We start from the raw sequence: 12,980 nt of genomic DNA on the forward strand, positions 1-12,980 counted from the left end.
AGCCTATATCAGCTGTAGTGAAAACAACGAACAGGTTTGTGCCTCTTGCAAATGCTAATGTAGCATTGGCAGTTTGGCACCACCTCACCTGAGTCAGTTTGTACTGGTGTATTTTTAACACTCTTAAAAGCTGAATTCAATAACCTAATGGGATACAAGCTTAAGGGTTCCATATTGTATAAAGTAAGATTTCTATGTGTTGTTTGATTATAAAATCAGGTCTAGGTTCTGTATTTATACTGTGATGGTATCAAAGTGCTCAGTCCGCAGAGAAAGGCACACAGCCTGTATTCAGAAACTGAGCCTTAAAATGAGTTGTCAGGACTGTAACTTTGTGATATTACCACAAAGCAGTCACAGCCACACCGTAAGCCCTGCCCACCTGGACCCACCATACAACCTTGCAGGATTTGGTTTCTTTAAATGTTTACCTATATTTTTATTTAAATCACTCAGAAAACAGTCCGCCAATCAGAAGACAGACTCAGAGCCTCCTCTTTTCTGATTGGCTCACCAACCTGTTCGTACTAGAGCTCCAGAGAGAAGCCTGAGGAGATATAAAAAAAACACACTGAGATTGTTTTTGGTTCTTAAAACCACAAATATATCTTGGTATGGCTCAACACTTCAAATAAAACACAGGCAAAGGGTAAAATATGGACACATTAAAGTCTATAAGTCAAATCCCAACAGAAGGATTTGATCTTGTGGAAGGTGACACACCTTTTTCACTGTTGTTGCAGTTCACACAGGGGCCACTTGATGTTACCCAAGTGCATCATGTTACAGACAGCACCTTTAAATATCGACCAATGAACTAATGAGGAGCACCTGGTTTTTCCCCCTTTGAAAACACTTCATTCAGGTGTGGCCAATTACAAGTCTTTGAGGTCGAACAGTCTGCAGGACAGACTCCACATCAGTCCATTAAGTAGAGAGGAAGAACCCCTCTATGAATCACTTGCTGAGGTGATATGGCTATTAATTACCTTTAGTCAATCATCTGTACCTGCACTTCAGCTATAACACATATCAATATCAGTCAACATAGGGGAAATAATCGGTGCACGACCTGCACATATAACCGGTGACCTCCCGTTCAGTCTCAGAGCTTCTTATGGAAACTGTTCCCTTTGACCTGCGATGTTTCTCTCTTACCTTGAGCGATGGCTATGGACTCGAAACTCTGCAGCTCCTTCAGTAAACACGTCCTCTCCTTGGGCTGGAGGCGGTAAATAAACTCTTTGGCTCTCTTGGGGGAGTTGAGCGGCTCATTTGGCTCGTTTCTCCCATGTGTGCCCATCCAGCAGCTCGGCGTGTGTCGCCCTAACGCCGGCAACCTCGGCGCCACCAGCGGTACCACCGGTTGTGCCTGTTTCAGTCCCGAGGGTAACTTCTGTAAGGTCGGTCGGAGAGCTCTCTGTAGGCAAAGCTTAAGCATTGTGACAAAAAATGAAGAAGTAGTCCGCTCTGTAAAATGTAAAACCTGCTTTTCTTGACGGTTATTTGGGCGCCGACCTCTGCCAACGTCTCCCCCGCTCCGACTACGACTGGCGCTCCGGCAGAAGTTGAGTCTTACTCGGTCCTTCCTAGCTAGATTCTGCCCTCAGCGAGAAAGAAACCGAGTTTTAACGACCGTTTCTCTAAAACTCGGGTTAACTTCCAAACAGCCGAACATAGCCTCTCTTCGTGCTGTGCGCCGCCCAAATTGTCTCATGATCTTTAAGACTCGGCGGTCAGGAGTTTGGCACATGAACTTCAAGCTAAAGCTGAGCAACCAGGCAGCGTCAAGTCAGGCGGAATTCAAAGCCAATTTCCGGCGGCGGTTTTCAAAATAAAACGTGCCGCTTCACTGACCTAAAAAGTGAGGTCAGCAGTGGTGGATGAATTATTTAATTACATGGCCTGATTAACCCCCTAGGGGCCCTTGTTAATGCAATGTTGATGGGGCCCCTATTGACCCCCAATAAACAAGTTATACACTGTGTATGACCATTGTAACTGGAGTGTCATACACAGTGTGGGAACTTTGAGAGCTGAGTTTCACATTCTGTATCTGGACACAGATGTTCACAAAAGCTTGTTCAGTGTCTTTGTGTAACCTTACCACTGATATGAAAAAATATATTTGAAAAAACATTTCAGATTTATATTGCAACACTGGTCTTTTGCAAAGTAAAATTACATTTTTTGTGTGTTTTATGTGTAAATGGTCTGATTTGAGGTATTATTTAGTATAACAACACTAATTATCTGTACATGGGCTTTTCTTTATCATTTTGTTTTTTTTTCTATATTCTAATTAACATAATTGTGAAGGTGTCCCTCTTTGATGTCACACAAAACTGCAAACTGCAACTTGAAATGCATCAACTGTGAAATTATGTTAATTTCAACATGGTGAAATTGCACCATCTACTGATCCAGCAACTAAACTGCATCTCCACACATTACATGTACTCCCAAGTTTGATCTTCAATGGTTTTACTACAAATTTCTATTCAGTATTGTATACTGTGTGTGCTAAACAAGTACTTGAAAAAGTCATTTAATGGTGATGTCAGTGATATGTGAGATAAAGCCCAAACTCAATATCAAAGATGATTTTATTTACATAAATCTCTTTTTAAAACAAAAGGCAAAATGAACAGCTTTTACCTTTTCAAAAGCTTTCAGAACAATCAGCCTAATAATCAAAGTCCTTCATCGCTGACACATGTCAAAAAGCACAGCTTTCTAATCAAATCAGACCCCGTCTCTTTCTCATTAAACATAATGTATTCCTTGCAGCTTATTTCCTGCGACCAGCAATTACAACAGTAATGAACATGAGTTTGTAGTCAAACCCTTAAGACGTTCAGGCTGTGGAAGTCTAAACAGTAAATACTCAGGAGTTGTGCTTGAAAGCTTTTTAATACAAATTCACAATGAAAGTCTGTGTGGCTGCTAAGGGATGTGTTATTGACCGAGCTGTACTGTCAGGAAAGATGAAGACGGGACTCCTACTAATTTTTTGAGGCCTCATTTCATGCCAGTAGTTAAAGATTTTGGATCAGTACATCTGCTGTTTCTTATAACAATACAACAAATATCACAGATCGTATGAACTGACAGTGTCTAGATTTACTACAACAAAACCTGTCTGTACTTTTCCAGACTTTGCTGCACCTCCTTCGGGGTTTGTTTTTTTTCCAAGGTCTGGAAATTTTTCAATGTACTGAAAGTACTCTTCCAGCCCTGCAGCAGGACCCTGAGACTAGAAACACAGTTTGAGCCTTCAGATAGGTGCTATCAATGTGGCCAGACAGCTCCAGTCTGTGCCAGTGATCAGAAACAACAACAAAAAAAAGTGCATTTACTGAATCACATCTGCTGTTACAAAAATGACCAACAGCTGACAGGTAAAACAATTTATGGTACTTTTTCCTTTTGAAAGAAATTCAAGTACCTACAGTCCCTTGTAGATGATACAACTGGCACCTTGTCATACTGTATTTTTGTGACATTTACAGAGGAGCATTGAAAAATAATTGTTTAACTCAATACATTTATGCATTTTTTGAGAACACAGCTCTTCAAATGTGGCTTCCGCTATGACTCCATACCAGCACTCTCATCACAAACAATTTCTGGGTCTGAAACATGAATTTAACCAAAGTTAATACTGATTTCTGTGAAGAGAAATGTGGAAGTTTGCATGAAGAAAAAAAAAACTATTTGAAAACAAATGTTTCTCTTATATCCTAAGGGAGAAAGTGTGCACGTGTGTGTTTTATTATATGTACAATAACGTACACAAATGTAAGCAAGGTCACACAAGGGACCAGTAGTAAGTAATGATAGAGGTATATCAGTGATTACAGTAGCAAGTCACTTCTTTTTAAATCAGACACACCTCTGTTTTTCTCTGGTTGCTGCAGAGTTGATTAAAAAAAAAAAAAAAAAAAAAAAAAAAACTGCTTCACTCCCCTGCCTTCATTTTCTCTTAACGAGTTAATTAAAGACAAAAATGTTGAACAAGTGTATGACAAACCTGAGCTGTGACTGATCTGAAGGTCAGAGTCTGCAGCACTAAGGCTGGTTTAGTAAGATTAAAGACAAAAGAGCAAGTGAGACCAGAATTTGTGAGTGCAATCGATGTTTAGAGCGAAACTAAAGCCATATTCAGATCTGGCAGTAACATGTGTCTTCTGTGATCCGATCACAAGTGGAGAGCTCTAAGTAAATGAGTACACACCTGGCTTTAAGATGAGCCTCCACACACGTCTCAAATGACCACCTGTGATTGGATCTCACTTCCCCGCTTTATATGCAAATAAACAGGTATGCGTTGTTGTTTTTAGCCAATCCAAGAGACGGGTCCGTTGTCTCCCTGTGTGTGTGTGTGTGTGTGTGTGTGTGTGTGTGTGTGTGTGTGAGAGAGACAGAGACAGAGCGAGAGCGAGAGCGAGAGCGAGAGCGAGAGCGAGAGAGAGATCCTTTGGCATCAAAGTATCCATATGTTTTGGCAACATGTTTTCTGTTGTTCTTGCCGATAAAGCTATTTGAATTTGAATGTTATAAATTTGGTAATTGCTCTGCTCACAGCTCTACACTGGAAAAATTTTTTATCCATTTGAAATAGTAAAATATTGTGGGTTCATTATGAAACTGTGTTGGGACTAATTAGACTGTGGCAGAGGACGTCAGTCTGTGGTCCTTCAATTTGTGATCAGATCTCAAATGCGTCCTCTAATGCATCTTGGGTGCGTTCACACCTGTACTTAGAGCTTTCCATGTGTGATCGGATCACCTGAGACGGATGTTAATACCAGGTCTGAACAGAACAAAAAAAAAAAAAACCTTGCTGAAGCCTTAAAGTGCAGTACATTACAGTAGTTTGGACACATTCAAGTGAATGGGAAAGTTTCCAAACTTTGGACTGGTACTGTATATTCTCAGATTCGTAAGAATCTGCCAAACCAGCTGGAGGAAGTAGTGACAGAAGGTTTCAACCCAAAAATACACTTTTTTTTTCTCTCAAATTGTGTCTCAAATTCTGACTTGCAGATCAATTTAAGCTTGAATTTGTTTTGTCGCTCCACACGTTTGTCGTTAACAAACTAACAAACTGCAGCGTTTCCCCTATTATAAACACCACAAAGGAAAAGAACTGCATCTTTAAGACATCGTCTAAGCACATTACACGTCGGCAGGCACACACACACACGATTACACATTTCCTTACACACACACACACACACACAAATATACATTAGGGCTGCACAAGTGACAGAATCTAAACAAAGTCGTGATTTGACTTAGGTGTAGCTTCTCGTCTTTCTTCAAAAGTTTGCTCAACAAGGCAGAGTTGTGCTCTGAGCTGCAGAAAATCTGATATTTCCACTTCCTGGTGTGTATCAGGTTTGAGGCGTTTGAGAAATGAATTCTGTACAGACAGCTGTGTCCACATGGCGAGATTTGTTGCAGGATCTCCAAGAAAATAAAAAAAATAAAATAAAAAAAAGACAGAATGACTTTTTGGTCTACATCATGCAGCCCCAATAGACAAACAGACAGACACACATTCACTCGACACACAGAATGAGAGCAGCAGTTACTCTTTCCACGAGCCCTTATAGAGTAAAACCCAAATTCAGAATCAAACGAAAAGAAACTAACAAGAAAAAAGAGAATGACATCCCTGACATTTTTCAAGAACAAATTAAAATGCTAAAGTTGTGTTTTATAACTCTCTTTAACTTAAATATAATAAAGATATATGTATTTTTCTCTCGTCAGTCCTCAGTGGAGTCAGTGTCATCATTGATATAGTCTTCTTCTATTGGCGTGCTGCCATTTTGAGTCCCCCACTCGTCCTCGTCATACTCTATGCTGTCATTGTCCTCCAGGAGCTCGTTGTTGAGCTCCCCCGGTCCTCCTGCTGCCTGCGCGCCGGCTGCCGCTCCATCAGCTGGCAGCTCAGCAGGCGGCTGTCCATGCTGGTTTTCCCCCGGTGCTGGCGGGGCTGCTGCAGCGGCGTCCTGCGGCGCTGCGTAGCCCCCGTTGTTGTTTGAGAAGGCGGCTCTGTCCCGGCTCTCCTCCTCGACGTAAACTCTCTGGTGGCACATGGGGCACGTGTCCTGGATGTAGAGCCACTTCCTCAGGCACAGCGCGTGGAAATAGTGGTGGCAGGGCGTGATGCGGGCCGAGGTGGCAAACTCCTGGTAGCAGATGGCGCACACGTCCTCGATGTCCCTCAGCTGGTCCCCGCGCATCTCCGGCAGGGAGTTGATCTTCTTGACAGCTGTGCGGCGGTTGATGAAGGTCTTCCAGCCGTTCTTGGCCTGCAGGTAGATGTTGAAGTAGGCGTGCAGGCACATCATGCAGGCGCGGATCTTGCTGCCCGACTCGAACATCATGGTGTACGCCCCGTTTCCGAACATTATGACGCCGAACAGGAACTCAATGATGTTGCCTGTGGAGCGCACATAGTAGACGTAGTCATCCAGCTTCTCCCACAGGACGTTGGAGAAACCATCGGCCATGAAGAGGCCGTAGACCGTCAGCGACACCACCACCTGGAGGGAGGGAGGGAGGGAAACGAGTTAGATATAACGTGAGCTGCAGAGAGGGCAGCACCAACCAGAGACCTCTGAGAGACCATCAGGAGCACTATTAATGAGATAAAGTTGGTGGATGCACATCACTCACCAAGGCACCTCTGCTCACATTGGTGGGATCATTACACATACTCTCCTATTGCCACTGGCAAAGCAGAAATTCCCCAACTATGAGTGCTGAATCAAATTTTCGTGTAACAATCATTGTTGGCAGAAATAAAGTTAAATAGTATTATCTCCATATTTATCAAACTTTCCTGAAAAACTACTATTAAAATTAAAATAAAGTTTCTTCACACCATGATTGCCCAAAAGTTTGAGGTGGTCGTGTCCTTACTGCAGTGACGTTAAAAGAAAATCCACCTTTAACACTAAAAAATATATAACTGTTCTGACTTTGGTAGTTAATTTGTTTGGTAGTTCTTCCTTTTGTCAAATAACCCACAGAACAAAGAAATTTTACATAAAAAATTTGTTTCTGGTCTTACAATGTTATTACAGTTTGTCTCCACCTACACATATAATACACAAATGATCCATCCATTTCTGACTTATTCCAACCCCTTCAAAGAAATGCTGTTTAGCAGTTGACAGGTTGAAAAGCAGGAAGTAGGTGGGTGGACCAGAAGTACCAGAGTGTGTTGTTTTCAATCAATCAAATTTCACAGTAAATTCTCCGTCCTCACCTTGAGGCAGAGCTCCACACAGAAGGCAGTGACGGCAAAGAGCCAGGTGTTGAGGGCGTAGTGGTGCCAGAGGGCGTAGCTGAGCGCCACGGGCAGCACAAAGAGCGCCAGCGACACCAGCAGGACGGGGAAATGGCGGCGAAAGGAGGAGACGTGGGAGGCGCTGAGGGACATCAGGACGGGGTCGGTCATGCCGTGGATGAAGTGGAGGATGGCCGTCAGCAGAAGGCACATGTTCCGGCTCAGACGGACCTTCGGATTGAACGTGGGAGAGGTTCTCAGTTATCGACACGTTTATGTACGTTTATTACAACAAAATTGTAAAAGCAATATTGGAAATGTTCTTTCGTGCATGAACCCTGCAGTGACATACCAGCCGTTCCTCTGGGTCCAGGCTGCTGAGGCCGGTCTGCAGAGCTAGGATGAAGAACAGAACAGGAGCCACGAAGCCTAAACGCTTGTCCTCCTCCTCCGTCGAACCTGAAGAGAGCAAACAAGACAAAACATTGGACTTCAGGCACATTTTTCCAGCCACTGTGTGCGGCAGATAACTCAAGTTTGTACACATGCAACACACACACTCAATCATACCTATGAAGGCCAGGATGCTGAGGCCGAGGTAGTGCGCAACGGAGGAGATGACAGCGCTCATCCCCAGCACAGTGAGTGTGGAGTCGCAGCCAGAGATGATCAGGTTACTCGTCAAATCCCAGAACACATCCCAGCTCAGCAGGTAACCCTGGAAACAGCAAAGATACACAGCGACGCATGTCAGTGTTACTTACTACTACCTTTGTCACGAAAACCCAAGTAGTGACACAGGAAATGATGTGATACTGTGTGGGACTGGAGTTTTTAATTCCAAAATGGACGTCTGCAAGAAACGAGCGATCCAAATTGCTTGTTGATTTGCAGTGAAAAAAGAAAAAGAAAAGAATATGGGTGAAAGAATGGCTCATTGGCTGTAGCTTGACGGCGCACTTGCCGCCATTCACAACACTTTTACTCTATTGGATTTGGATTTGGACTCCCCAACAGGTCCAAATGTTTGAGCAAACACTGATTTGTCTCTGGTGGTGATCTGGGGCTTTTCCCGGCAATCTCCAAAATCTGTCAGTGATTGGAAAAATCAGGGCTAAAATCGTGTAGCGTGAATTTAACATAACGTGATCTGGTTCCAGTAAGCAGCAGAAATTGAAGATGGATTAAAAATCAACAATTAACCTAAGTTAGTTCAAACTAAGGCTGATTATTGTGTAACAAAATTGCAATCGCAGTATCATTCCACATTGAAAAAATATCTACAACTAATGTTTTCATTACAAGTAAACAAGAAAAAAAACTCAAGAAGTTTGATAATGAATGTGTGACTTTTTAATGAACTGAATTCAGTGTTTTTCTCTGGCTTTTCAAGATATGCAGATACTCTGATAAAGATGGTGATGATCTTACCTGTGAGTCAGAGCTCCCATCTGTGGCACCTCCTGTGGCATCCCCGCTCTCCCTCCTCACCGCCCGCACCACATAGACAAGGATCAGCGCCTGGGCGGTGACCCGGGTCAGCCAGAACACCCGCAGCACATCAGGGAACCTGATCCTCTTCCATGTGTCCTCTAGCAGCAGCTGAAGCCCGTAGATCCTGTACATGTGCCGTACGAGCAGGTAGACGTACCGGCACGAATAGTAGAACCATTTGAGCCTCATGGCCAGGCACACAGCCGTGTTGAGAGCCAGCGCCAGGCCTGAGAACATGGCCACCAGCTGCCTGACGTCTGCGGGAAGCTCGATCATCAGCCCCCACAGAGGGATCATGATGTCCAGCACCACCAGCGCGGCAAACACAGACTGGAGGTTGAGAAGGAACACGTAGCCCACACCAAACACGAGCTGCACCGCGGCCATGCCCAGCCACAGCGTTGGCCCGTTTCTGGGCAGTAACCTGAACCCCAGCGCTGCTTTGTAGTAGGCGCTGTAGAAGTCTATGTGAGAGGTGGCGTAGTAGTTGATGAGGACAGCCGCCATGCCGAGGAGAACGGCAAAGAAGAGAGTGTAGAACTTGAACAAGGCTTTCTGGGAGAGCAGTAGCACGACGCTGGAGATGAGGACACCTGAGATACAAAAGACACAGTTAGAAAAACTAATACATCGATGGAGCTGCCTAGAAAATGAACAGAAGACGATTGCTGACTGTAAAATGTGGCTCTTTCTTATTCTTGCATCCCAGCTGAAGTCAGCATTAGTCATGTTTTTATTTTAGTTATAGGTTTTTTTTTAATAGTTTTACATGCAACATCAAAAGTTTTTTAAGGTAGGATTAAAAGATTTTATATGTGTTTTCTTATAAGTTATATCTTATAAATACATTCTTTATTCATGTACTTCAAGGCCTATAGACAAAATATCTAAACATGTACACAGGGCCTTAGTGTATGTGCATATCTAAACAGGAAAACAGCATCTTGCTGAATGACTTGTTTCGCGTATTAATCTTGAAAACAGATTGAGAAGAACTCGATGCCTGACGAGTCCATTCAAAGCAGCAAAACAAAAGCTGACATGTAACAAACTGAAGAGGAGAAATGAAAGATTACGGGTGTTAAGACTGATGTGGTTTAGTTAGTACAGTGGAGTGGACTGTCTCACTGTCACCTGACTCCTTCCCTATCCAGGCTGGTACATTGTCACCTTGACCTTAGGCCCCTTACAATGCTAACTCCTGACTGAGCTGTGGTCAAGGACAATGTAAACACTGGATCAGATTGTTAAGTGTTCACTCAATGCTGTTGTTAAAGGGGTCATTTGAGTTTCTATATTACTTTTGAGCACTTGACCAAGTCTTGTTTTCAGTTTAACTCAAAATAAACATGGTATTACGCTGGATTTATGTGCTGGTACTAGACATGAAGAGAAGTGGGGTGAAGAAACCTGAGACTCGACTGTTTGCTGGCTGGCCCACTTTAAACGCACCTTATTTGGCCCCTTGCCTCTCCAAACTCTTGGCCAACAGCAAGAGGACTTTCAAAGAGCCTGAGCCGTTCAAAGGTCTACAAACTGTACAAGTGAAGAGTTATGTAACCTGCTTGTTGTTTATCTGTGTCCAGTGTTTTCTGCAAATGACCCAACACTCCACGGAGGAAGTTTTGTAAGGAGAATAAAAACTAAAATGTAAATGCAAATAAAAAATGTAAACTAGTTTAAAAGCACTAAAAAGCCTGAGCTATGCCTGTCAACTGCCACAGAAACATGTCATATCATATGTCATGTGATTACAATAATAAAACTGCTATTACAAATATGGTGTTTTATGAATTATGAATTATTGTTTGTAAAAGAAAACCGAAACTGCATCAGGCTGCAATAAATGCAAACTAGACTTATGCATTTGAATTTGATGTCATTACCTGAGCAAATGTTGACTGAAATAAAAATGAAACCCCTAGATTTTATATGGACTAAGCAACATTTGTCACAAAGTTAAAGTATAATGGCTTAAAATCCTAACGTCTAAATTAATGGGGAGTAAAACCTCACCAGAATGTGTCTATTGTGATTCATGAAAATTACAATATCTTTTGGAAATTATAGGATTTTTTAACAATGGTAACAAAAAAACCCAACGGTACTCAATAAAATAAACATAAGTTTTACTTTTTCCCGTAAGATCATGAATACTCAACTAATATCAGATAGGGACATCAAAATGATGGCGTGGTTAGAAGTTAAATGATTGGTTGATTAATCAATTAGTTCATCGACAGAATATTAATCCACAAATTTAGATAATCTTTTAATCATTCAGTGGTTCTAGCTTTGCAATGTGAACATTTGCTGATTTTCTAAGTCTTCTATGAAAATGAATTGAATATATTTGAATTTTCAACTGTTGTCCAGACAAAAAATTACATTTAAATAAGTCAGTTTTGGCATTTGGAAATTGCTATTGACCAAACAATTAATCGAGAATGAAATTAAGAAATCGTTAGCTACAGGTTTACACTGCAATATCAATTTGTTCTAAGGCTGCAACTAACAATTATTTCCAATATGGATTAATCGTTATGCATATGAAACGTCGAAAATCCCAAATATTCCGTTTGTATTGATAGAAGACAAGGAAAAGCAGCACAACTTCTCTTCTGAGAGGCTGACACCTTCAAATATATTATTTTTGTTCACTACTTTTACTCGAAAAATGGTACTCAATCAATTCCCAAAATTAATTATTCTTTATCTAATCGATTAATCAACTAATAACTTCAGCTCTATTTTATCATATCTCCTATATCTACACCCAGTGCTCTCCGGAGATCAGACTGCAGTTTAGAAATTATAACAGCTTTCAGCTCAAAGTAACAGGGGCACAGAAGCATATTTTGACAGGCAGACTGACAGACTGCCTAAATGTCCCCCACAGTTCCTCTGAGGACACCTCTGGATTCCAGAGGGGACACAGACACTACCACAACATCTGTGACCAAATACCTGACGTTAGCGGTTAGCTAGGTTTTTAGCAAGTCCTGACTGAATCAGATTTGAGGCAAACTGGTCAGCTACGGTGTCAGGTCTGACTTGTATTGATGTTACTGCCGGGAGCTAAATCGGCTTTAGTCGGTCTGACAGGTGACAGAGCTCCACACGGCTGACCCAGTGTCAGGTAGCTAGCTGCCAGTTTGATGGCTGTTGTTGACACAATTTAGAGGCTCCTGTACTGGACTCTGAAACTTAAAATGCTTACCCATGACTCTGACCAACACCTTGCCCATCGCCCCGGCCCATCCCGAACCAGGGTCATAGTAAGAGTTAAAAATGGCGTCGATAATAAAGATACAGGGAACTCGCAGAGCCACATCCAGCACCGCTAAGGCCTGCTGGCCTATCCGGGCTTGAGTGGACGCCATGCGGCTTCAGTCGGGGCGACTACAGTCCTGGGCAGCCCCGGCTACCCATGTAACATCAAAATAAGTTCTGGTCCTCCTGCAGCCGCCTCTCGTCTTCGGTTTCGCTTCCCTTGACGTTTATCTTACGACTTGGGAGCTGCAGCCGTCCGCCATGTCCACCGAGCTCAACCTCCTGTTGCTTCTTCTTCTTCTGTTTAACGACGGGCTTCTCCCACGAAGGGAGTTATCGCCACCAACCGTTTCACTTGCGGGTTCTCCTCAGACCCTCCGCAGTCTGGTATCAGAAAATATCAAGGTATCGGAGAACTGGCCATTTGCAGTTGCTTCCGTTGCTTTGGGAAGAACGCAGAAGTTGCTAGGTTCTTCCGACGTAACGTGACGTAACTTCCAGCGTCAGAGGGTGTGGCTGCTGACGTTGCATGTTTCACCAAAAAAAATAGTATCTACACACATTGTAAGTATAAATGTTTTATTTTCTTCAGTCTTTAATGTTCTTGTGTTTTGTACTTTTCATCCAGTGGTGGAAAGAAAAAAAAACAAACTTCCGTTTACTCAAGTAGTGAACTTCATTTATCTATTTATAATTTTATTTATTTACGTTATCCACTTTATATTTCTACTCCACCAAATTTCAGAGATTAATATTGTATTTTTAGATAGATTTAATACCTTTAATTACAAGTTACTTTGCAAATTATGATTGGTAATAAAAATCTAATCAGCAAAAAAATTATGATAGATATTATTATTATTATTATTGTTATTATGGATAAAGATAAGACTTTATTGATGCT

At 42.2% G+C, this 12,980-nt stretch overlaps 2 protein-coding genes across 3 annotated transcripts in view; both read right to left on the reverse strand.

Annotated features, from left to right (window-relative positions):
* tmem65 (transmembrane protein 65) overlaps window positions 1-1,757 on the reverse strand; it is a 31,382-nt gene extending 29,625 nt beyond the window's left edge. For both annotated transcript variants that reach the window (XM_022757464.1, XM_022757463.1), the window contains exon 1: window positions 1,159-1,757. In XM_022757464.1, coding sequence (XP_022613185.1) covers window positions 1,159-1,441 — 283 coding nt within the window. In that variant the 5' untranslated portion in view covers window positions 1,442-1,757. The remainder of the gene's footprint in view (window positions 1-1,158) is intronic.
* Window positions 1,758-4,810: 3,053 nt separating this feature from the next.
* Window positions 4,811-12,513, reverse strand: rnf139 (ring finger protein 139). Its single transcript, XM_022757468.1, has 6 exons — window positions 12,024-12,513; window positions 8,741-9,396; window positions 7,880-8,027; window positions 7,662-7,768; window positions 7,289-7,540; window positions 4,811-6,560 (listed from the first exon to the last, which is right to left on the reverse strand). The coding sequence occupies exons 1-6, from the start codon at window positions 12,184-12,186 to the stop codon at window positions 5,778-5,780; spliced, it is 2,109 nt and encodes a 702-aa protein (XP_022613189.1). The 5' UTR covers window positions 12,187-12,513; the 3' UTR covers window positions 4,811-5,777.
* Between the last annotated feature and the right edge of the window lie 467 nt (window positions 12,514-12,980).

This window comes from Seriola dumerili, unplaced genomic scaffold, assembly GCF_002260705.1.
Source record: "Seriola dumerili isolate Sdu_G_001 unplaced genomic scaffold, Sdu_1.0 BDQW01000276.1, whole genome shotgun sequence".
Classification (NCBI taxonomy): Eukaryota; Metazoa; Chordata; class Actinopteri; order Carangiformes; family Carangidae; genus Seriola; species Seriola dumerili.

Bases quoted from the DNA above. Each gene is read 5' to 3' on its own strand.
- rnf139 (XM_022757468.1), bottom strand. From the start codon at position 12,186: ATGGCGTCCACTCAAGCCCGGATAGGCCAGCAGGCCTTAGCGGTGCTG. The intron at 9,397-12,023 runs GTAAGCATTTTA...TTTGTATCTCAG, and splicing joins GGTGTTGGTCAGAGTCATGG to GTGTCCTCATCTCCAGCGTC. The intron at 6,561-7,288 runs GTGAGGACGGAG...CCCTCCCTCCAG, and splicing joins GTGTGGAGCTCTGCCTCAAG to GTGGTGGTGTCGCTGACGGT.